At 37.0% G+C, this 27,294-nt stretch overlaps 1 protein-coding gene across 2 annotated transcripts; it reads right to left on the reverse strand.

Annotated features, from left to right (window-relative positions):
• Window positions 1-1,008: 1,008 nt before the first annotated feature.
• Window positions 1,009-27,294, reverse strand: LOC105051507 (glycosylinositol phosphorylceramide mannosyl transferase 1). 2 transcript variants are annotated; one of them, XM_010931990.4, is made up of 6 exons: window positions 26,737-27,294; window positions 20,204-20,597; window positions 16,551-16,714; window positions 16,403-16,473; window positions 1,454-1,645; window positions 1,009-1,327 (listed from the first exon to the last, which is right to left on the reverse strand). In XM_010931990.4, the coding sequence occupies exons 1-5, from the start codon at window positions 27,087-27,089 to the stop codon at window positions 1,485-1,487; spliced, it is 1,143 nt and encodes a 380-aa protein (XP_010930292.1). In that variant the 5' UTR covers window positions 27,090-27,294; the 3' UTR covers window positions 1,009-1,327; window positions 1,454-1,484. The 2 variants fall into 2 exon arrangements, with proteins under 2 accessions (XP_010930292.1, XP_010930291.1); XM_010931989.4 differs by having other exon boundaries at window positions 1,319-1,645; window positions 26,737-27,292.

A 27,294-nucleotide genomic window follows, 5' to 3' on the forward strand; every position in this document is an offset into this window, starting at 1 on the left:
AGATTACTACATCCATCTCACCGTGTAAGAATGTAATGTAATTATAGTTGTTATATGGTACAAAGATGTTTGTGAAGGGAGCAGGGAGGTACTTTAAGCGAAGCGAAGCGTATAGGTTAACTATAAAATTGCTCTGAGGTTTTGATTGGGTTTCAGCTTTGCTCTTTTATGCGCTTGTTATGTTAAATACAAAGTTAAACACTTTTGGATCAACCAGAAGGAGGAGGGGACCCTGAACTTGAAGCCACAGTAGCTGCTGGTAATCATGAGGCGCCGCCATTTATTGAATCCTAAAATACGAATGAAGTTAATGTTTCAGGCGGTCCTGGTTCTAGTCCTGCCAAGCAATTTTAGGGTCAAATCAAGTGAGTCAGACCCAATGGGCTAGTTCAGGTTGCCCTGCTCGAGTTTCGAGTAAATTTCATAAATTTTTGAACATAAGCTCGGCCTGAAGCCCAAAAAAATTTTTAGTCGCAGCCGATCAGAGATATGACCCTGCCCAACCCTATTCCAGCCTTAAAGATGGAAGCATGGTAGGATCTTTTTTTTCTCTAAATTATGAGCCATATGATACGTTTACATATATTTATCTTTGTTCTTTGTTCAATGCCATGGCAAGATGGAGAGTAAGCAAGCGCGCACAAGAGGAAAGCATGAGCAGACATAATTCTCTTCCAATTCTTCTTAGTTTGTTCATTGTACAGGGATACACCTTGGTTTGTGTAAAGAAAATAACAAGTTTAGGTGTGAAATCATCCACTTCTAAATTATGCAAAAATTGGTTATAACATCTCAATCTTCAATATTTGATATGCTATACAAGAATTTGAATACAAATTTAAAAACAAAATATATCAAGAGAAAAGAGTGACCAAAAGGAGAACTTGATGTTTACTCACATTATTGGAAAGCTCATCTCACCTATCTGCTAAGAGGTGATCCGAGTCCAACCAACTCTCGTATAACTAGAGCTGATCGTAGATCAGACTAGGACATAAAACTATCAAATTTAAACAGAACCAGCCTCCACTGAAAATGAATATAGTTTGGACCATAGTCAGCTTCAGGTGTAACCAAACATTGGAAATCGTAGGAAGTCGATTTCCCTTTGGTACTGGAACTGCCTCTGCAAACCCTACTTTTTCTAATATCAAACCAAACACCCAAAGTCAGAAGTGAGTTCATACACCTCAATTTGATGAACTCACTTTCAAGACTCTCACAACCAAACAGAGGCCAGGTCAGCGTTTCATAACAAGCACCAAACATGAGGTATCTCCCTGGCCACTACAATATGATGACAACATGATGCAACATATTTTCCACACTGCAAAATCATCATAATTTATTAGTGTTGGTAAATTTGTCCAGAAGAGCAAACTGTCTAATTTGATGCATGTCTGCAGAGTGAGATCACAACCACATATGCACATTGGTTGTAAATTTGACATACACGTGATCATTCGTGTGAGATGTCGATTGCACTACCAGAACCATTCTTCTCGTGCATCTACAGCCTTCATGCTGGTAGGTACTAAAGGCACAGCTCCATAAAGAGAAAAAAAGTCATTGAGGCATCTATTCCTCCTCTTGTTATGACCCTTCAAGCTGCTGATGCCAGAGCCACCAATCTCATATATCTTACCTGTAATAACAATTCCACTATATGAAGAAGAAATAGTATCAACCTGAAATGAATCTATTATGTTCACCAGACTAAGGACAGTGCTTTCTCCAATTTTATTTATTTTTATAGATTGCAGTTGTAAGGACCTAGATGCTTAAAACTAAAACCTAGATCAATTTAAAGTTCAGATAAATGACAATGGGACTGCTGCAGACAAACTGTAAAGTAACAGATACGAATAAAGGCTGCCATAGGTGAGATGTGCATTTATCTGTGTCACTGCAAGTCCAAGACATTCCATAAGGAAAGGAGCTCAGTTTTTAAAACAAAGTGGTGTTACATAGAGTAAGCTCTCTCATGGGTTAACTGCTCAGTGTTCGAATATATTGCCAGATGAAACTGCAAATTTTATTCTAAAGAATGTAATTGTAACAGCAAAATCCAGTCCTACCAAAGTAAACGTTACTCTACGAGACAATCAATCCTGAAACCTATATAAAGTAGTCAATATTCCTTTTATCTGAAAATTCAAATATGCCAAAAGTAAGCCTTAACACTTTAAATTCTCCACTTCTCTAATCATCTCCCTTTTATTAATCTAAATAACTTCTCCCACTCACTCTTAACAAGCTGACGTCTGTCTCTAACCTCCAGAACACCATCTTCCGGTGACTCCCAAACACCTACACCCCCCCCCCCCCCACCTCCATCAACCCCAACAGAAATTAAAAAAATAAAATAAAAAACCAAAGAAGAAGAAGAAGAAGAAGAAACCTTTGACACCACCGTCTCACCACCCTCTCTTCTTGCCAAGGAATACCCCCTACTTTCTTTTCTACCACAACACTACCCTCCTCCTTCCTTTCTACTAGAATCAAAATTGTAAATAAATCCTACACTTAAAATTCTAAGGAATAAAATTCCTCTCCTACTTCTCTATTAAAAAAGTTCAGCATAAATAGTCCCTCACTCTCTATTCTCAAAAATTTTCTGTTTCCTACATATTTTAGTGATTGCACACCAAGAGTCTCTTCCCTCTGCTCTCTCTAGTCAACATCTTTCTTTATTTTTGCTCCCTCTCATTCTCTCCGTGTAATATTTAAAATTATGATAATGGAGTCCTGACAAGCTATCCAGGTTAATCCATAGGCACTGATTCTGGCGATCTAATGGCTGGCCCCAACCTGTGATAGAGAGACCCCAAATCTTTCCTCCTAATTCTCTTCTCAGTCCATAGGAGGCCACCATCTCACTGTGGACATGGCAATTGTATTTTTAGCCACCTCTATATGGATTGTGCCTCCAAGCATTGTATAGCTCCTATCCTCAACCATGTGCAACTTTGACGAGTGTGATCAATGGTACAATTGACAGTAACTAGAATTTGACTGCAAATGCATGCATATGGCTCTATTACTATTTTCTCAAGAATAATTAATTTTTAAATTGCTCTGTTTATTTCTTTTTGCATCTTTATAATTTTTATTTCTATATATTCTCCATATCGATCAGAACTTTATACATTTTAAACCCTTAACATGAGTTTGTGCAAAACTGTGCCCAAAATGCCTTTTTCCCTAGCCTTACAAGGACACTCTTTGCCTAAAATAACTAGGATTAGGATTCAACTATCAGCTCTTTGTGAAAAATTATCAAGACTAGGATCCAAGATAAGCTTCTTTGTGGGCATGTTCCCTTCCAATGAGAAATCTATGCCTTAATACCAAATTACATGTTGATCTCATTTTGAATCTTGACAAGTTCCAAGAGCAGCAATGATTAAAAAAGGGTGTTAAAAGGTCTATATCTATGGCTCATATTGAACTTAAAGGCTCATGCCTCGGAAACTCTCTTCCTTCATGTCCCTATGTTCTAATGCCATGAACCTTATCAGTTACATATTAGTATTCTTTGCCTTCTTGGAAGCTTTGAAGATGTTGTTCCCCCATTATCTTTGAATTATAGATATCCTTTAGGCCTTAAAAGTTTTAACTTCAACAGGTTTAGGTTCCTTATTGATCTTCCACCAGAGATGCACTTGAGTGAGCACTAGATATGCTTAGGACCTATTAGTTTGATTTTTAGAGTGTATGGCTCAAGGTTTTAAATCCTGCGGGATAAAGACGTCCCAATTTTTTCATGAAATGGGATGTCCCACTGTCCCACCCCATCCCAATAGTAGTCCTGATCATGCATCCCGATACATATCCTTCATCTCTCTCCTCTTATTCTTTCCTTTCATTCTTTTTATTTTTTATTTTTTTCTTGTTTCTTTTCTTCTACCTTCCTTTCTTTCCTTCCTTTTTCTCTTTTTCTTCTCCTTTCATTTCCTTTTTTTTTTCATTTTTTCTTTACTTTTGCTTTTTCCTTTTCTCATATCTCCTTCCTTTCCTTCTTTCCTCTTTCTTCTTCTCTCCCCATGTGGATGGATTTCGGTGTTCCGAATGTTGGAATTCGAGGTTTGGGGCATGCATGTTTCAAAACTTTATTTTCTAAACACCGCAGTGGAATATAAGATTAAAATATTTTTAATCTAAATTATACATGCATAAAAATATAAAACCACAAGGATCTAGTTCATGTGCTGAAATTGACATATGCTGAAATTCAGATTGTGATCAAATCGCATACCTGTTTCGCAATATCTTCCTTCAAATCTGGATCTGAAAGAGAAGAGATTTTTTTCTAGCCGCACAAATGTCCAGCCTCTACGGATATCCATTCGAAATTAGCTTGGAACAGCCCTCATCAAGTTGAATTTTTTTCTCTAAGAAAATTCAGCTTGTTGAATCTGAACGAAGCCTGGATCGCGATCAACACTTGATCTCTTTCCTTGATCTTCTTCTTCTCTTGCCTTTCTCCCTTGCTGTGTGCTGCTACCAGCAGGTGGAAACCAACAAACAAAAGATACCCAACAGTCTTGGGCATGGAACAAGATGGGATGCCCAAAGATGAAGGACGTTAGACGTCAAGGGAGAAGAGAAGAGGAGAAGAAAGGAAGTGGGAGGTCTTTTTTGTGGCATGTAGCGTGCTGGTTGGATGCTCTAGGGACCTTAAGGGAGGTCCCTTTAAATAGGCATGAGAATTAAATTCTATTCAATCTCATAATACAAGTCCTACTTGCATTAGATTTCCTAATAACTTAAGTTATTCAACTTATATTAGGCATCTTATTAGGCGCCAACTCTTGGAGCCCTTGCACCCATTATTTCACACCCTCTTTTGTACCCAAGGGACGCTCCATATAAAATCAAAAGACCCTCTAATCATAGGACATGCCCAACTTGATCCAATCAAGGTGGCGCCCCATAGTAACTATCAAGAAAATTAATTAGAGACTTGCACCCTAAATTTAATTGATTCAAAATCTTAGACACCCAACAATTGAAGTCCGATGAATCTAATTCATTTAGGTTATTTGCAGATAATTAAGTTTAAATGATCTTATCAAATAAAAAATTCAAACAGAAAGAAGAAATTTGGTCTAATCATATGCTAGCAAAGTTACCTTGAATCTAATCGGATTTCTCTAAACCCACTTGACATTTTATAAGCTCAATTGCTAATTCCAAGCCTAATTCTTTTGTTGTGTAACCCCATAAATACAATTCTATCTAATAGTGAGATATACAATAATCTCTATTAAAGTATCATTGAAACTCTTTTCAATGGATTAAAACAATTCCACTATAACTCATCAAGGATTGTCGATCCAAAACAACCCTAGTGAGCTCTCACAATCCACCAGTGACACCTAACAGTATGTAGTGGCAATCCAGTAGAATTGAAATGAACCTCTAGGTGCAGTTAACGTATGATTCAGTCCCTCTATTGTGAGTCCCGACTAGATGGTAGGTCATGGATAAATCGTCAATCTTTAATATCAGTAATATGATAGATTCAATCAGTTCAAATCCGATTGTGGCTTCTATGAAAATTTTTTCCATCAATCACACTACTATAGCCATAGATTCTCGGACTTAGCCTTTCAAATCCCATAGGACTACTTTTTACCAAGATTGATAGATCCCATCTTGATGCACATCCTACTCCTATAGTGGACCAACTGTCGCCAATATCTACTACAAGGGCTTATTGAGATCCATGTTTGTGTCAATCAAACTCCAGTAGCCTCATTGCGAGCAGTAGTGCCATCTCAAGTCAAAGAATCAATCATACAACTATAGCATCAAGATGATCATTAATGATCGAGTAAAAATCCAAATGATCTCTCATATAGTCATGTTCAGTACTAGTTATTTTTTAACAATTATCTGCACTCGTTGTCCAGTGTCTCTACACTATAGACTAGAGACCCATCTATCCCAAAGAAAACGATCAGTGTACCAGTCTATCCGAATCGATCACCATCCTCATGATCAAGATTTTCTGTACCGGTACCGATGGCCGGATCGACCGGCCGACGGTACGATACGGCACGCCTCTGTTCCGTTCCGAACCGAGGCGAACCGACGAAGAAAATCGGGAAAGAAAAAGAGAGAGAAATAGAGAGAGGAAGGAAGGAAGAAAAAGAGGGAAGGGGATCCACCGGAGGGGCCGTCGGAGGCCCTCCGGCTGACAGCCGTCGCCGTCGGATGGCGGAACGGCCTCCCACGGCTCCGTGCGAGGAACAGGAGCGATCCGCCTCCATTTTTCGATTTTTTTTTAAAAAGCTTTTTCAAAATGAAGTCGGCAAGTGGTTTGCCGACTTAAGTGAAGTCGGCAAACCACTTGCCGATTTTGTTTTGAAATAACTTTTTAAAAAAAAAATTCGAGAAACAGGGGCGATCCGCCCCTGTTCCCCGCGCGGAGCCGTGGGAGGCCGTTCCGCCATCCGACGGCCACGGCTGCCCGCCGGAGGGCCTCCGACGGCCCCTCCGACAGATCCCCTTCCTTCTTTTTCTTCCTTCCTCCCTCTCTTTCTATTTCTCTCTCTTCCTCTCTTTTTCTTCCCGACAACGGCATGTACCGTTTTGCATGCCGGAACCGTCTCGGTTCCCCGTCGGGACGGTTCGGCACGTCCCGTACCGGACGGTTCGGCTCGGTATGGCAAACCCTGCTCATGATAATCTTATGATCGAGAATATTTAAAAATTAAATACATGTCTCTAATTCTCAATACCTTGAGAATATGTATTGAAAATTAATTTTATGAACGATTCAAGAACATATCACCATTTGAATGAAAAATAAACTTATCTTTTTATTGATCAAATCAATATATTAAGTATAAAATTATCCTAGAATTATTACAATGTGCCAGCTATATTAGCTTCTAGGACATATATCTAACAATCTCTCACTTGAACTAAAGCCAATTGACTACAAATCTAAGTCCCATCTTCTCAAGGTAGACTTTCATTTTTGATTAGCTCAACTACTTTATCAGCGGATCTGTCACGTTGTCCGTGGAGTCTAGTTTTCGCACCTTGACATATTTTTTTCGAGGTAGTTGCGTATCATATGATACCGCCGCTCGATGTGCTTTGATTTTTGATGAGATCTCGGCTCCTTAACAAGTGCTATAGCTCCATTGTTGTTGCAGTAGAGTGATATAGCATCCGATATTATAATCTCAAGTTCCGTGACAAACTTCTTGAACCAAAAATTTTTTTACAGCATCTGAAGCAGCGACATACTCAGCCTCTGTGATTGAATCCATTATGATGAGTTGTTTGAAACTTTTCCAGCTGATCGCGCCACCATTGAAAACGAACATATATCCTGACGTAGACTTTCTATCATTAGGATCAGACATGGAATCTAAGTCAGTATACCCCTTGACATGCAACTCAGAATCTCCTCCAAAGATCAAGAACAAATTCTTAATCCTTCTCAAGTACTTAAGGATGTTCTTCACAGCTATCCAGTGCTCCTCATCTAGATTTGACTGATACTTGCTCATGACACTCACAGCAAGGGCAATATCAAGTCGAGTACATAACATGACATACATGAGGCTTCCTATGGCCGAGGCATAAGAAATCCTACTCATATGCATGCATGTGGTTGGACATATCATCTTGAAAAGGACTGATCCGTCGGAAAGAAGACAGAAATAATACCATACCTAAGAGGTAAAAATTCTCTTTTGAAAATTTTCATACTGAACCTTTTCAGCACCTTCTCTATGTACAGCTTTTGTGATAGACCTAGTATCTGTTTAGGTCTATCCCTATAGACCTTTATTTCGAAAATATAGGATGCTTTTCTTAGATCTTTCATAAAAAATTTTTTGAACAACCATTTTTTGACCGTGGTCAGTATGAAAATATCATTCCCAATAAGAAGAATATCATCACGTACAATACGAGGAATGTTATTACGCTCTCATTGACCCTTTTGTATACACATGATTCCTCTTCATTTTTATGAAATCAAACGATTTGATTGTCTCATCAAAATGATGATTCCAACTTTGAGAAGCTTGCTTTAATCCGTATACAGACCTTTGCAGCTTGCAAACTCTGTGATCACCATCACCAAATATGAAACCCATAGGTTGCTCCATATAGATATCTTCCTCAAGATATCTATTCAGGAAAGCAATTTTTACATCCATCTGCCAGATTTCATAATCATAATAAGCTGCAACAGCAAGTAATATACAGATGAATTTTAACATGGATACGGACGAGAAGATTTCTTGATAGTCAATGCCCTCGCACTGACTATAATCTTTAGCCATAAGCCTAGCTTTATAGGTCTCTACTTTACCATTAGCACCTATTTTATTTTTGTAGATCCATTTACATCCAATGGATATGATACCCTCGGGTGGATCCACTAAGGTCCATACTTGATTCGAGTGCATCGAGTCAATTTCTGACTTCATTGCATCTAATCATTTCTCAGAATCGATGTCAAAGGTATTAGGATCATCATCATGACCCTTATCTCCTATAAAGAATATTTCTTTTACTTTCTCCGTAAGCATACCCATGTACCTTTTAGAAGGTCGAAAGATCTTGCTAGATCTATGAGATGGTTGAGGAATGTCAACTACTGGCTTATGAATAACATGTTTCTGAGGATCTATAGCTCTTTGCTCTTTAGAGACCTCTTCAAGCTTAATTAACCTCCCACTGCCACCATTCTGGATAAATTATTTTTCTAAAAATATGGCATTTCGACTCACAATCACATTGTGATCTTGTGGAAAGTAATAATATCTGATGGATTCTTTTGAATACCCTATAAAACGAGCTATTACAGATCTATCCTTTAATTTATCAGCCATCTGTCTCTTGATATAGACCGAATATCCTTAAGTCTTAAGATAACCTAGACTTGACTTCTTACCGAACCATATCTCATATGGTGTGGTAGAAACGAACTTTGATGGAATCCTATTCAACAAGTGAATGCCGGATAACAAGGTATGTCCTCAAAAATATAAGGGTAGATCAATAAAGCTCATCATGGACCTGACCATATCCAATAGGGTCCTGTTCTTCCTTTCAGATACTCCATTGAGTTGAGGTGTTCCGGAAGGCATCTATTGAGAGACTATATCGTTGTTCTTAAGATATCTTAAAAATTTTTGACTAAGGTATTCACCTCTTCGATCAGATCAAAAAATCTTAATGGGTTTACTAAGTTATTTTTCTACCTCATGTTTGAATTCCTTGAACTTTTTAAAGACCTCAGACTTATGTTTCATCAGATACACATACCCATACCTAGACAAATTATCGATACAAGTAATAAAGTAGCTATAACCAACCCTGACCTGCACATCAAATGGTGTACACACATCAGTGTATATCAGAACAAGTAACTCAATGGCCCTTTCCCATGTTCTATAAAGAATAACTTGACCATTTTTTTCTGAAAACAAAATTCGCAAGCTGGATACGACTCTGAGTTAAGAGAGCCAAGGATCCTATCCTTCTCCAGTCTGTTTATCCTGTTCTTTCCAATATGGTTTAGTCTATGGTGCCACAAGTACTTCTGGTTAATTTTATTTCTGGATCTCTTTTAATCTACAGCATTCATTATTTGCTCGTTTAAGTTCACATTCGTATCACCATGCAAGTGATAAAGACTGTCAATTAAAAGATCTCGTGCAACCAATTTATTTCGTAAATAAATGGAATAAAAATCTTTATTGAAACTAATTTTAAAAACTTTCTGTGCTAGTACAGACACGGAAATAAAATTCTGACTAGTTATAGGAATATAATAACAATCCTTTAAATATAATCTAAAATCAGATGATAATCAAAGAGGATAAGTGTCAATGGTCTCTGCAGTAATCTTTGCTCCATTACCGATCTGAAAGATCATGTCACCTTTCCTCAACCTCCTACTTTCTATTAGACCTTTTATTGAGGTACATATATGAGCACTCGAGCCAGAGTCTAATATCCAACTATAAGTAGAAGAAATCGTTAGGTTAGATTCAATTATGAGCATACCTTCGGAAGGTTTATCACCCTTTTTAGTCTTTAGACTCTTCAGATAGAGTGAACAGTTCCTCCTCTAGTGACCTTCAGCATCACAGTGAAAATATTTTCTCTTTGCTTTGACCTTCTTAGAAACTTTCTTCTTTAGCATGTTCTCCTTTTTTTGCTTCTTAGCAGATTTAACCTTCTTCTTCCCAATAAACTTTCTCTTGAAAGAAGTTCGCTCCACAGCGAGAATAGTGTCCCTTGAACTCTTCAAGGTTCTTTCCGTAGTGACCAACATATTGACCAATTCGGAAATAGTGCAGTCAAGTTTGTTCATATGAAAATTTATAATAAATTAACTATATGAACTTGTAAGGGATTGAATGATCAAATCCATTTGCAATTCCTTTTGCATTTCAAGTCCGAGCAATCCGAGCTCCTCAATGTCTTTGATCACTGTCATACAGTGCTCATGGATAGATTGCTCTTCACGTATCTTCAGATTGAAAAGTTTTTTGGACACCTCGAAGTGCACTGTACGGCTCTGCTCACCATATAACTCTTGCAGGTGAGTGATCATAACCCTGATAGTGGGCATATGCTCATGCTGACTTTGCAACTCGTTTGACATAGAAGCTAGTATATAGCACTTGACTCGACTATCTTCATCCGTCCACTTCTCAAAAGCAATCCTTTGCTCAGCAGTAGGATGGATTGGTAACACTACAGCATGACTTAGCTTTTCTGAGATCAGAACAATCCTGAGATTTCTAAGCCAGTCTTTGTAATTGGTGCTGGTCAAATGATTGGTTTCAAAGATGCAGACCAGAGGATTTGAGGCTGACATAGTTTAACTGCTAGAACAGAGATTCAAGTTAGACTTTTGTACTTAATGTTATATTTACTCCTAGAGATTTTAAGATACAAACAATGACTCCCATTAATTTATCGGATCTCTCTACTCTCTGGGAAAGAAACGAAAATCCGAGCGCGACAAAGGATTCCTAATGGGTGCTGCGATCCCACCGATGCCATGTACCTCATCTAATAGTTATTGGCGACATGTACACCAATGCATGGGCAACTCTTTACTCAAATACTTCTCTAAGCATATTGCAGCGACTTGATCTCTAAACTATGTGGGTTCACCTAACAGTTATTGCCCACACTCTTTAGTTAAGTTCGACCCACCATTCACAAACAAGTGTAAGGCCGTCATTGGGTCATTCACCTAATAGTTATTAGGCCTAACCCTATCTTTATCCTGGAGCAACTTTTTGCTAATAGAGTGGTTGCGTATTTCCGATGCAACTGAACCACTATAACCAGTCGAGAACAATCAACGTCGGTAGCATGTCCGCACATCTACAATGGTAGAAGACCTATAAACTTAATATTTGTGGGAAGATTTAGATTTAGATCTCATCTAATCAATCATCATATGATCGATCTAATTGGTATACGCTAAACCAAACCGTTAAGCAACCTTATTGAAGATCCAATCTTCCAAATTAGCCAGATAAGTGAAGATCGGTGGGGTCCCCCCATGGCTTTCCCTAGACACCAATAAATTGGCCAAATAAGTGAACGAAACTAATTAAATAACTGTCTTAATTACTTGCCTTAGACACCAATAGATCAATTGATCCAAACAGGTTAGCTCAAGCAAATCGGACTCAAACCATCGAGCCAAATTAGGTCCTTCGGTTAATTGATTCTACACGTGGGACTCAATCGATTTGATCAATAATAATTGCATGATCATTTAACTTAATTAATCTGATCCTAATCAACACTTGATTCGCTTTGATCAATTACGTAATCGAATTAGACTCATATGGTTCAAATCATAAACCTTAAATGCAATCCTATTACATGACCTAATTTTTGATCTTTCTATAACCAATACCCTCATACATAAATACAAATTTCAGATTCTAAAATCAAATTTCAGATCAATTATTCTTTACATGAAAGTAAGTTTTAAATCATGAAAATAATTTTTGAATTTAACATACAAACATATATCACATATATGCATGTAAAATTCAGATCTAAATAAAATTCAGATCTACTATATGATATCATACATCTCATATACTAATCATAGATCATATTAGAAACAATATTATGACCTAAACATGCAATCACATATCTCATATATGAATCATGAATCAGATCATATTAAATTTCAAATTTATGCATGCATCGACATATGTGAACATGAACTAGAAACTGTTCTAGATCAAAATTCAGATCTATGCATACTTTCACATATCAATTATATGCTCTAAAATCAAATCCAAAATTAAATTCCGGATCAAAAGATTCATCTATACATCTCATGTATCAAGAAAAAATCAGATTTTAAAATCTTTTTCAAAATATGTATGATAATTTTAGCAATATGAAATCCGTGGTTTTGATACCATTGTTGAAATTCGAGGTTTGGGACATACATGTGTATTTCAAAATTTTATTTTCTAAACACCACAGCAGAATATAAGATTAAAATACTTTTAATCTAAATCATGCATGCATAAAAATATAAAATCACAAGGATCTAGTTCATATGCTGAAATTGACATATACTGAAATTCAGATTGTGATTAAATCGCATACCTATTTCGCAATCCCTTTCTTCAAATATGCATCTGGAAGAGAAAAGATTTTCTTCTTGCCGCACAAGTATCCGACCTCTATGGGTATCCACTTGAGATCAGCCTGGAACAGCCATCTTCAAGTTGAATTTCATCTCTAAAAAAATTTAGCCTGCTGAATCTGAACGAAGTCTGGATCGCGATCAATACTTGATCTCTTTCTTTGATCTTCTTCTCCTCTTCTTTCCTTACCTTTCTCCCTTGCTATGTGCTGCTACCGGTAGATGGAAACTTGCAAACAAAAGATACCCAACATCCTTGGGCGTGGAACAAGATGGGATGCCCAAAGATGAAGGACGTTGGACGTCCAAGGGAGAAAAGGAAGAGAAGAGAGGGCGTGGGAGGTCTCCTTTATGGCGTGTGGGGTGCTGGTTGGATGCTTTAGGAACCTTGGGGAAGGTCCCTTTAAATAAGCATGAAGATTGAATCCTATTCAATTTCATAATACAAGTCCTATTTGTATTAAGTTTCCTAATAACTTAAGTTATTCAACTTACATTAGAAATCCTATTAGGCGCCAACTCTTGGAGCCCTTGCATCTATTATTTCACACCCTCTTTTGCACCCAAAGGATGCCCCATATGAAATCAAAAGGCCCTCTAATCTAGGACATGCCCAACTTGATCCAATCAAGGTGGCGCCCCATAATAACTATTAAAGAAATTAATTAGGGACTCACATCCTAAATTTAATTGATCCAAAATCTTAAACACCCAACAATTGAAATCCAATGAATCTAATTCATTTAGGTTATTAGCAAATAATTAAGTTTGAATTATCTTATTAAATAAAAAATCCAAACGAGAAGAGAAAATTGGATCCAACCATATGCTAGCAATATTATCTTGAACCAAATCGCATTTTTCTAAACCCAATTGACACTTCATAAGCTCAATTGTTAATTTCAAACATAATTCCTTTGTTGTGTAATCCTGTAAGTTCAATTCTATCTGATAGTGAGATATACAATGATCTATATCAAAGTATAATTGAAACTCTTTTTAATGGATCAGAATAATTCCACTAACTCATCAAGAATTGTCGATCCAGAACAACCTTAGTGAGCTCTCACAATTCACCAATTATACGTAGCAGTATGTAGTGACAATCCAGTAGAACTGAAATGAACCTTTAGATGTAGTCAACGTGTGATTCAGTCCCTCTATCATGAGTCCTAACTAGATGGCAGATTATTGATAAATCTTTGAATCTCAACATCAGTCATATGATAAATTCGATCAGTTCAAATCCAATTATGACTTCTATCGAAACTCTTTTTCATCAATCACACTACTGTGGCCACATATTTTCGGACTTAGCCTCTCAAATCCTATAGAACTACTCCTTTCTAACAAGATTGATAGATCCCATCTTGATGCACACTTTACTCCTACAGTGGACCAACTGTCGTCAATATCTACTACAAAGACTCATTGAGATCTATATTTATGTGTCAATCAAACTCCAGCAGCCTCACTGCGAGCAGTAGTGCCATCTCAGATCAAAAGATCAATCACACAACTACAGCATCGAGATGATCACTGATCGAGTAGAAATCCAAGTGATCTCTCGTATGATCACGCTCAGTACTAGTTATTCTCTAATAACTACCTGCATTCATCGTCCAGTGTCTCTACACTGTAGACTAGAGACCCATCTATCCCAAACAAAGTGATCTGTGCGCCAGTCTATCCAGATCGATTACCGTCCTCATGATAATCCTATAATCGGGAGCATTTAAGAATTAAATACATGTCTCTAATTGTTAACACCTTAAGAATATGTATCGAAAATTAATTCTATGGACAATTCAAGGATACATCACACTTGAATGAAAAATAAACTTATCTTTTTATTGATTAAATTAATGTATTAAGTACAAAATTGTATCTTAGAGTTATTACAATGTGTCAACCATCTTGGCTTCTAAGACATACATCTAACATCGAACCCATCTAGGTCCCATTTTCTCATAAGATTGAGATGAAACAGTTGGAACGCGCCCCCCCCCCAACACCCCCTCCTCCGGGCAAGACATAAAACCTTGGTATGGCTTACATTCTAGAAATGTAATGTTTCATATAATTTTAAAGGTTTGATTTCCAAGCCAGTATAAAAATTTGATACTCAATCACTATTCTACATAATTTCAAATATTTGTTTTTGAAGACTGTAAAGAGAAATAAGATGACCACTAATTCTAGCAAGTTCCATTTGACTTGATGTGTTTTCTTTTCTCCCGCTTGGACTACCTTGAGTAGCACATGGACTATCTCTATTATTCTCGACCAAAATAGCATCCTATAAGTTGAAAAGAGAAGTTTTGACACCAGCTCACAAACAATAAGAGACTCCCAAGCATGCTCTGCATCTTATACTTAGGTACATTAAACATTGACAACTCACCTGACAAAAAATGATATTGTTAAATCATGAAGAAAGGCTAACTTCAAAAAGTAAAATAGTGAAGTAGGAATGAAAAGGTTTTCATTAGATTTCTTTTAATTAGATTATGATAAATGATTTTAATAATGCCAAAATGTACTTTTGGTTTTATTACTAACACTGTAGTCCAAATATTCTTTCATTATTTAATCTGACAAGTTTTCCTATATTTGTTTTGCTAATCATAATAAGTTAGTTTTCTATGTACACATGCTTAAGCATGCAAAATATAACTGGGGAGATCAAATAACAGAAAGTGACTGTATGTCCTTGATTTGTGAAGGTCTAGCCCTTAAATTCACAAGAAAACTAGTTAAAAAGATTGTTCATAAATGACAGAAGTGGTGTTTAATATGCTTCCATGCGGAGAGACTTTCCTAGAAGATGGAAAAACTAAACACTTCACAAGACGGAACGACTATAATTGTATATGCATATTGAGAACTTTTTCTGTAATAGAAGTTTCAGTAAGAGAGTTACTTCCAGATTAATGTAAATTATATTATCAGCTTCCTAATCCTTTATTACCTCATCAAATAGTCTGTTGCATGGTCCATGTATCTGCACTTTCCCCAACAAGCTTTGACTACCCTAACTGTGAGATGGCAGCCAATCTATCTGGTTTCTTTATTTATGGACAAAAGGCACGTCAAGCATCTAGCCCAGCCCCAATACAAGGTAAATTGAAACTATCAATTTTAGTGGGAAAGGTGACAATAGTTCTAAGCAACAGCATATGCAGCAACAAATTTCAGTGAGCGGACAATATCCAATTTCTTATTAACATCTAAACTGCCATACAAAAACTTTATAAATCTGACAAGAAATAATCAAAATCCCCAAAGAAAGGTCTTTTGATTAGACAAGACAATGATATCATTTTAATATAACTTTTCTTTTTTGCATTGTTGTACTTGGCCGACAAAATGTTCCAGAAAATGATGTTAACAAAAACTGCGAGCAGGAATGAATCAAGTTGTAGCTTCTACAGTGAATTGGTCAGAAAATCATACTCGGCAAGATGTTGCATCTTATTGTCCAGTAATATATATTCATTCAGAAATTGCATTATTCCAAATTTGCAATAAACTCTTTCAATTTGGCATTGGACTTTTCAAAAATAGTTTGAATTTTTAATAAACTAAATGTTGTACTTTATAGTATCGTTTTGGTTTTCAGCTGATACTCAAGGCCATTTGTAGTGGGAGATAAGGTGCTATTTGGCATTACAAACATGCACATAAAACTGCAAACCATTGTATAAAATTCAGTCTTACCTTTCACCCAGATAGGAGGAGCTCTAGTTGCATTAGCAACGAGAAGTGACATAGCAATGTCTTCGCAGTTCCTACAAGAAGCATAGAAGTCAACAGTTGAAAATGCAAAGCTAAGATCAAAACAATAGAATTGATGCTTGAACTGGACCTTTCTCTTGTTACATATTCATGAATAGATGATGGCATCTTGTAGGTGTACAGGTCCAAATACTTTCGGTGGAAAAATGCTGCTTTTGACAGAACCATACTGTAAGTACCCATCCACCATACTGACCACCAGCCTCCATATCTGTAATATGGCATACCATTTTCCTGCAATAACAAAAACTGTCAATGGTAAAATCATGGGTTCTTCCTAGAACATGCTGTTCCAACATTAGTTCTTGCTAGATCAATATCTCTCTCTATACAATTTCAGGATCATAGTTATCAGACCCAGGCCAGAAGTTGGAGGAGATGGGTAACTAGGTCACTGAGCCAACAGTGGGTAAATAAAAATGACTATATTATGAAAATAGATATAGTGATAAAAACAACAATAGTTGTCTTAAGATATAAATATAAGCACTATAATAAAAAACTACGAATAGTGCTATCACTTGATGCAATGGTAAAAGGCTGGGGCTCACAAGCACAAGTTCATTGGGGCAGCAACTTTGTGCAAAGGAGTGTCAAAGGCTAGATTTGTCCCCAGTTCACCCCTTCTGGGACCCAAATTACCAGAACCATAAGCAGATAAAGACTGTTTTTTTAATAAAACTTTCACAAATAGATCTCTCTATGAGGTGTAGCCAATCCCAACTAGTTTGGATTGAGGCTTAGTTGAGTTGATTTGAGTTTTCTATATGAGGTATGTATTTTATTAGTTTATACTTTATATTTATGTGAATACACAAGGGAGGAAAAATAGATCTCATATTTTAAATTTTTACTAAGCATGCTTAATTCAGTAACCATAAATAGCTTCCGATTAAAAACCACTTGATCGAATCTGCCAAACTTATCTTAGATACCAACTGGTTAATTAGTTTCGATTGGGCACACCAGAAGATTCGGGCTCAATCACGGAGCCATGATCATGGTCCATTTATCAGGGTCAAACACATGGACTTGATCAAACTTCAACTATTAAGATTGATTTAGAGAAATACTGACCTAATCTAATTTAACACTTGATAGATTTAATCAATTTCTTTACTTGGTCCATATGTATTTCTAACCCTAGGTCTAACCCATTAGAAGGATCTGATTCATGCTAACCCTTTGCCCATCATATTATGTGGTATCTTAATGATCTTCAATTCTTAAATCTAGATCATTTAAACTTAATTCAAAATTAAGTGTGTGAAACGTGTGTTTCAGTTTATAGAACTATTCTACAAGGATTTCAGATGAAGTATATCATATGTTTCAACATATGAAAACAATATTCATAATATGTTTAACAATTAAACATACATAGGTATGATCTAAACTTCATTCATACATCTCATGTATTATGACAACTTTTAGATCAATATCAAGTACATCATATGTAATATGTAATTCAGACCTAAAACAATTTTATATCTGAATTTTATCCTATTGTAATGAATCATAAATCACTTTAGATCTAATCTAAACATATTTATGATCAAAATAATACATAAAAATCGGTTCGCTTTTTTCTTCATGAAACTGGATCACAACGACACCCCTACACGTCATAAGAAAACCCATCGAATAGGCAAAAAAGAGATTAATCTTTTCAATCTCTTATGACTGGACGATCTGGTGATCTCATCAATCCGAGTACTAGGCTACTAAGATTTGAAATCTAAATTCATATATAATTATATCAACATGCAATTATTGACAAAACTATTTTGTGTTATGAACATATCTTTAATTTTATCAATTATGTTCTTCATCTAATCCAATTAGATTTGATGCATTATATACATCATATCAAATCTAAAACATATCTTATACTGATTATAAAACATCAATTCAAATTTGATATCAAATAAAAAATTAATTAGATGCAAATATGAATGCATAAGGAATTAATCTTTGGTAAAATCTGTTTTCGCGCAGTATTGAATTATGATAGAATTCAGATCTAAATATCCATCGAAACGGATCCAATTTAAATTCGAAATAAACCCCACTTCATAAGGAAAACAACAACATTAAAATTCTGTTAAAACAGATTTAAAATAGATTTTAATTCACGTTGTTTTTTCCATAAAAAATTCAACAACAGCAGAATTCTATTATAACAGATTTATAACAACCTCAACCAACTATTAATTAGGCACCTCTAATCCAATCAAAATCAGATCAAAAATTTTATATAAACAGATTTAAATGAGATTTAATGTCCTACAAAAAATCACAATTATATCTCATGTAAATAATCCTGAAAAATTTTATTTTGCATGTATATATTTCAACCTGGCTCTGATATCAGTTGAAGAGAAGGGAAATAGTTTTCCTCCGGGATGTCCAGATTGCATCTAAAAATTTTTTAATGCTCTACTTGTTTAATGTTCAAATTCTAATCTGAAACGCAGCGGAACCAGGGATCAAATCTTAAATTATCTGATATAAACCTTTGTGGAGGCCTGGATATGCAGACCCTCTAGTTCGCATGCACGTCAGATACCGTAGAAAAGCAGGATGAACTCCAATCCAATTGGCTTCGCAACTCAATCAATTGAGGGATGAGATATGCTAGTATGACACCTTACACTAGCAGGTGGGATGCCCAAAGAGACTCCACGCCCAAAGGAAGAGGGGCGGCAACAAGAGGAGAGGTCAAAGGGAAGATAGGACCTCTCTCTCTTCTCACGCCTCTTTTTCTCTTTTTCTCTTCTCTCAATCTGATTTTTTTTTTATTGCTATGTTATTGCTATTCATCCATAGGTAGAGATCTTCTCTATTTATAGATGATTCTCCATGATTCAATGAGATTAAGACTCTTAATTCAAATCTGATTTGAATTGGTCCAATACTCATGAAAGGACTCCTATATGAGATATAATTGTTATCACATATGACAATCAACTTGCATCCAATCCCCCACCCATTTGGGACTCCCCAAATAAGCACCAAAGCACAGTGAGTTGCTTGCAAGTCACTATGGTGATCTCAGGTCTGAAGGACACTTATATCCATGTGTTTCGCGAGTAGCTCTTGACAGCAGAACGCTCAGCAGGTGAGTCATTTGTTCAGTGATGATGTACTCCTACATCTCATCTGTATGCCATACTGGTGTCATCATACTCTTTGGTTAAGAAGACAACCGACCCATATGGTATACAACGACCTCCACTCGATAAACATCATTGTCCCGTAATGACGTATCATTTGGTCGCGAACATTTTTAAGAACTATACGATAAATTCTCTCTTTATCGTACACTAGCATATTTCTATAGACTTCATTACAGTACAACAGTTTAAGAAAAATGTCACTTTGTGATGAAAAATACCAGAATAACTATTATTTAATTAATCAATAATTCATATACAAGAATGTACTTAATCGTCACATGATTGATTTTAAGACACAATTTCCAACATAAGTGTCATTTACATGTCCAAAATTACATATGCACAAAAACATTGGATTATCCCAGAAGGTAGCATAAAATAGATTACAATTTCCTAAACCAGAGTGAGTGAACAAGTCCAAATTTGTTTTTCCTTTTCTTACATATTCAAAAAGAATTCATTATCAACCTCAAGCCTCACAAAAACAATATGATGCCATAAGAGCAGTTAAACAATGATTAAAAAAATGCAGAATTTAGCTCACCTCAGCCAGTAAATGCATGCGGGGAACAAACCCCACCATTGTGTCTGGAGAACTTTGCCATACCGCAAATGCAAAATCCAAAGTGGGGCAAGGAACTATTACATCATCATCCACTGAAAAGATTGCATCATTTTTGAGGTCCCCAATGGGCTTAAATCTATTATTCAGATCATCTTCCTCATTCAGTTCAAACCTGAAGTTTGGTTTATGAGAACTTTGGGACTGTGAAAATACAATCTTGCTGAGATAGGCTTTAAGGCTATCCGATGGCGGATCACTTTCACTCCAGACTACATGTATTGCATCAACCCGTAAACAAGATGCATAATGAGCCACAGATCGCTTGAGAAGAGAATTGCGCTTCCAAGTGTTTAGCAGTATTGTGTAACCACCCCTAAAAGCATGTTTTGACATTTAATCCATATAATTACAAATGACAGGACACAAAAGAAACAAAACATAACTTCATGAAGGCCAAAATAAGCTTGCAAAGGTAAATAAAATCCTTCAATAGCAGATTGTAAACCAGATAACATTCTTATTATAAAACTTAGAAAAAAAATAAATTCAATAATAAGGCTAAACACTCAAACATATATTGCCTAAGTCATCTCCTGAAACAAATGTTAATGTCGTGGAAAACCAAAAAAGGACAGCATCAAGAATGACATTCAGATAACCAAAAGAAAGCACTACACCAGGATTACGATCATAGTAATTCATGTTTGCAAGCTCTTTAAGAATCAACAGATCAATCATAGCACAATCTTGGATCGTAATCATTTGAAGTTCCATTTTCAACTTCTAGGTTTGACAAAAAGCTAGATCAAGGAAATTTTTCCATAATAATTTTTTCAGAAAAGACAGGCAACTGTATGAAAAATACCATTTCTAGAAAGTCAAATACATTTCATCATTTTATAATCTAGACAAGAAAATTATCAAGAAGACACCACTTCTACATAGTTTTTCAACTTTACTGGTAACATAGCAGCCATCAATCATATCAGGTTAAGTACAGAACAGCTGAAACCACCCTCTGAAGATAGTATTAGATTCCAGTTTCTGTTCCACATAAATAAAACAACAATAGTCGTGCAAAGTATTTGATGTTAGCTTTAATTACAACACTTAAGTTCCTAACCAATGGCCAACTCCCTCAAATTGAGAATTATATTCAGATGCCTTTAAAATGCTTTGATCAAGTCCCGTTCAGTCCCTTTTAAATCTTTAACTTGAATACAAGACCAGCACCATTGAGACGATAATGCTACTAAATTAGACATGTCTACACCATCTTAAATGGTTTTTCATTTGTGTTACCTAAATGTTTTTCCTTTCCTAGGGTAGATTTGCTGTCTAATTGTCTTTAACATTGCCTATGTACCTTGAATTTTAGGTTTTGAAAATGTTAGAAGTCTCTGCACTCATTATTAGGGCATACTGAAATATGTTCTACAATGTGTGATATGTGATATAAGTCTGACATTAGTGTAAGAATCAAATATGTTTTATTAAATCCTATGGTGATCAATGTGCTGGGTTATTTGTTGGCTGTCCACTTGAATTCTCTTGAACACAATCACAAATGAAAACCATGTCATCTAATTAGAAGACAGTAATTGTCTTGTAAATTATTTTTCATAGTAAATTAGTTTTACTATTATCATTGTATTTTCATCCAATACATGGTGTCTGTTCCTTTATAGATCTTCAGGAAATATTTGATGCCATGATTCCAGGTTCTCAGCTCATTTTTTATTTTCCTCTTCTCAGGATAATCAACTAATCCAGGTAAGTTATACAACACTACCAAGATAATAACTAAGAACAATACTTTTCTTCACTAGTTTCCAAGCTCCTATAGTCTGAATTTCCACATTTAAACTTCCAATTTCAACTCCTTTAAATAGTTGACCAACTGCTCAGGATCTCCTGATGCTCAATTCTAGTTACATTTTTGATCCCAACATACATAGTCAGTTCTCAAGCTAACTAAAGAACCAACAACAACCTTATAGTTACAATATCATTGCCAATTGTTGTCGCCTTTCTTCGATTAGGGTAGTCAGCTAAAAGCCAACTAGCTGTTGCACGTGAATATGGGCTGGTGGGATGCCGAGAGATGGAGTGCCATCATTGGAGAAGGTGCACACAGCAAGGCCAAAAGCGAGAGCGAGGAGTAAACAGGGAACGGTGGCGCCGATCTCTGCCCGACGCCGGAGAAGAAAGACCTGCAAAGGAAGCCCCGCCGAAGATAGCTCCGAGGAGGACCCTCTGACACTCAAGTTAGTGACGTGGCTTGAGAGACGTTGCAAACAGTGTGCATACTTGGAGGAGTCCACTGCTTACCTCTATCTACAGAGGGAGCAAAATGGATGGTGAGAGGACAGGTGATCATATCAATCATATCCCATCGTACGGTGCCGCATGGTGCCGCGTGGGCATCTTTAAATGCTGACGACGAGTGTGCCTTCTATTCGGCACAGATAAGATGGCGGATGTCATCGTGCGTGGGATATAATAAATGATCCTGTGGGCACATTTAATGAATTTGTAGCATCCCATCACGATGCATAGCCAGCCGGTCAAAATATGACGTCTGAGTGATATGATCTTGATGTGACCTGTCAAAATGGCGTGGTGGCTACGTTTGGTGCTCAGCTAATTGGTAGAGGCTTGTGTTGTCAAAGTCGGCAAAATGAAGCTGTCAAGGGGTGGTATCTCGTTGTCGACTAGCATAGTCGGCCGTACATCGAATATGAAGTCGGTTACAGGCTGAGCACTGTTGAATGTAAGCAGCCATGGATGGTATGTTAACTCTAGTCGGCTTGATGCCGATCAAGAGTGTACCTTCAGTCGGTCGGGTGCCATTGGTGGAGGCCAACCATTTAGCTGATCGGATAGGGCTCATTGATCTGAGTCAGAAGAGGCCAGAGTGGCTTAGTCGGTGTGGCTCCTTTAGTTGGCTTAGAGACGAGTAGGAAGGTAGTCGGTGAATTGACGATGACCTACCCCAACACCAACCATCTAAAGCACAGGCCAAAACCCTTAGAAGATTTATTATGAGAATGAAATAAAATTAGATTACCTCATCCATCAATCACTTGGATACAGAAAAACAGTTAATTTCTATTGCATAGAATTTAAGGTTAGACCTAGTGAGACATTTAAATGCCTTTAGATAAAAGAGCAACTGAAACAGAAGTAGGTGTACAACAAGGAGGATCTGAAATAGGGAACATGGAAGCAACTGAATGAACCAACAAAAAACAAAGTGGCATCTGCAGAAAATGAAACACTATCTTCTGACAAAAAAAATTATGCGTACTTGGCCTAGAAAAATATAACTTTCACAGCTAATCTAATTAAGAGATTCTTGTAAATAGGATATGCAGATACAATTTAAGCAGGGAATGTTAAAAGATTGCAGCTGATATTTCATTTTTATGCACTAAGGCTTAATTTTTCTAATTCATAAAGAATAGGATAGTTTTTCTGGGTATATCTTCTTGATTTTTACCCCTCTTTGTACTGACAGACTAGAGTATAACAGGTCTACACTTGTTTATTAACCGATGAAAAGATATAGATACACTGGTAAGCACAAAAGCACTATTTTTTTTTTTTTTGTACGGCAAAAGTAGACTCTGGCACTCTAACTGTCAAGCAAAAGTTCTTAAGAAGAAAATTTAAGAAGCTTCTTTCGGATTATAATTTTTTCTTTTCCTTTTGTTTTTATGACAATTTGAACTGATATATATTTCTTCTATGCCATATATGAGTTAGACCCCCAGTAGTAAACATGTTAGGCGGGAAGAATTGCGGTTGATCCATTCAAGAAGTTGACTTTGATTCATGCAGGTGGTGGTGCAACATCTTTATTTACAAACTTCATGCCTAAAGGCCCCCAATTCAATGCATGGTTATTGATCACACATGGGCCTGCATGTGTAGGTCCAAGTTAGGGCCTTCATGCTTTCCAAGAAGCTAAAATTTCCCAAGATTAACATATAAAAGGAAAAAAAATCTGTGAAGGAAGAACATGTTGATGCCTTCCCAACCTACCACGAGAGTCGTGTGACACATCTTACATCATAGCTTGCCTTCTTGTGCCCATCTGATGGTCTCTTACTGACTCTGAGAAGAAGCTTTGCTCATTGGTACTTTATGCCAAAGATTGTCCAAGAGTATTAACAAGAGGATGCATAGATATGACAACTTATTTTTCTTTAAATTCATATAATTTTTACTTGAGAATTCAGCGATATATCATAGTTAATTATCATGAATAATATTCACAGGATTCCTTATTTCAGTTTCGGATCCCTTGACTATTACATGCAACACGCATTCTTAGATTTTGGGTTACATTATAGCTCTAAATCTTGCAATCAACTATATACATTATGGCTCGACAGTTCCCCTATTGGAAACTCCAAAAATAGTCCCAGTGGACCAGTCATACTTAAAATAAAATGGGAGGTAAGTTTTTTTTATTACTCATCAATACAAAAAAAAAATGCTTTACCAAACATCTCTGCGAACTAGTGCAGTAAAAGGAAGGAATAATAGTTATGTTGTTTCAATGCTATAAAATGCATAACAATGAGAATTAAGAGGGCCAGCACAACACCTGGGAACTTAATCCAAATGAAAAGGGCTACAAACCAATTAGTCACCAAAATCCTAGAAAAGAGAAGTATAAATAAATTCACCCTGTTCTTAGTCAGAATGCACCTAGAGCATTGTTCCTTCCCATGAAAGTCTTCAACTTCACCTAAAACATCCACATTACTCACTTGCCAACAACCTTAACACCAAGCAATGATGGGCCTAATTTTACATAGCCAATTGCTGGGCCAAATACCGAATAACCACCAAGACTTTCCAGCTTTCTTTTATCAACCAAATATCTAATACTCCATGACATGGGAATTCCACATGTTTACATGCTTGAGTTCGCATTATAAAGAAAAGAGCATTTGCTCACAACAAAAATCCATGATATTATCAGATGTCTATGCACACCTGTTACAGGCTCAACAAGCCTTGAATATGCCAAAAGAAATTACAGATATCCTTCATAATAAACAATAAATCTCAAGCTAGCACTAGATGAGATCTAAAAGGCCATGAAATAAATTAACATGATTTTTGACATATCGACTACCATAAGTATGTTCACAAGTTCAACCTTCCCATATAGCATGTACTCTTTACTGATGGTTCTGACGGTCCATGGGAAAAAATGATATTTCTTGAATCAACAAATTCATAATGACTGAATCTTGACAGAAAAGCCAAGTCCTTATAAGTCATAGCTATTATCAGGGAACCCAAACCATTTAGGCCAACATCCAGCCTTTTCAGACTCCATATTGCAAGTCGTAAAACCAACCTCCAAACATCCTGAAGAATAACAAAACGGTATACTTAGAATCTGTTTTAGGAATCTTTGACACTCAATCACCTATAAGCACTAACATAAAAGGTTCGTGACAAGTACCAATCAGTAGCTGATATAAAAAACTCATTGCCAGTCACAACTAAATGATTTCATGACTATCATCTATATGCACGACAAAGGTAGCTGCTAAGTTTCTCCAGTCCTCTGTGGTCAATCTCGATCCAAAGTTAGCCCCATCAAAAGAATGAAATGGTGTCCGATTTCCTTCCTTGGCTAGAAGAAACCACCTTAATTAATTTGGCAGCCTGCCACAACATCTTAACCAATTTCTCCCCTTTGATCCAAGTCACCTTCCTAGCTCCATCCACCATCAATCTTTAACCAAATCTTCTTCTTCCCCACTTTCTTAACCTCTTTATGGCCTTTCACTACAGCTAAATACAGAAAAAAAAAAAAGGCCCCCGCAGAACTTTAAAAAATTCCTAATTTATGTCACTACCTGAAACAAGCATTCAGCACAACTGCACAAGAGGCAAAACACAATCCCCCACTCCTCCCCAACAAATATAACCAGTAATACACTTCAAATCAGAAAAGAGAGAAAAACAAAAAATCACGACCAAGTGCGAAATTCACTGGCAATTGAACTCCTAAGATTGAAATTCTCTTACAAACAGACTAAATCATATAAAAACAACCAATAGTACCCTTTAAATCCAAGGGAAAAAAAAAAGGAAAGAAACGAAAACAAGTCACGGGCAAGTACGAAACTCACTAGTTCGCAGTCTTAGGGTTGTGTCAAGGAAAACCAACCAAATTCTCTCATAAACAGACTAAATCATATAAAACCACCATTTTGATCGCATCTCATATTATAAACATAGTAGGTCACAAAAGTTACCATTTTTAAAAACTATCTCATATTGTGAACAGACTAAATGATATAAAATACCATAAACAGAGTGGGCGATATGAAAAAAATGACCATTTTTCACTGCTATATCATCCTATAAAAAACTACATCATAGGAAATACCATCTTCGATTACATCTCACCACTTCTATGGTAACGACAGATGATATGATGAAGAAGAGACAAGAAGAGAAGGGAAGTGTTAGAAAACCTGGAAGGAGACGAGACGGAAGAGGAAGGTTGGTAGTTCCACCCCATGAGGGGCCCCACCTGGCGCGAGACGAGGAAGAGAGCGAGGAGAACGCAAGCGACGAGAAGGACCCGGGCCTTGGCGTAGCCGGCGAGCTTCCGAGACCGGAGGAGAAGCAGCGGGAACGATGCGCGGCTCGGGTACCCCAACCCACGCGAGGCCGCCTTCTCCTTGGCCGGAGAGTAGGGCGACCCGGCTATGGTGGCGTCGAGGGCGGCCGCGCTAGCGGAGACGGCGGCGATGGCACCGGCGCCGGCGGAGGTGGCCGCCGCGGCAACGGATGCGGCGTCTCGCAGTCCCATGATGGCGGCCATGGCCGCAGTCCATCAAATGGGGGAGGGAGTGGACGCGCTCCTCGCTCCCAGATCTAAATTCGAATCGAATCGGATTCGTCTTGACGTGTGGTATAAGAAAAGAAGGCTGTCGGATGGGACGGCATCGATTCTTCGTCCGTACTACATTTTTATCCCGCTTCAGGGACGGGTGGCGACGTGAAGTTGTCGGTCAGTCGGTGAGTTG

The sequence above is a fragment of the Elaeis guineensis genome, chromosome 9 (assembly GCF_000442705.2).
Source record: "Elaeis guineensis isolate ETL-2024a chromosome 9, EG11, whole genome shotgun sequence".
Classification (NCBI taxonomy): domain Eukaryota; kingdom Viridiplantae; phylum Streptophyta; class Magnoliopsida; order Arecales; family Arecaceae; genus Elaeis; species Elaeis guineensis.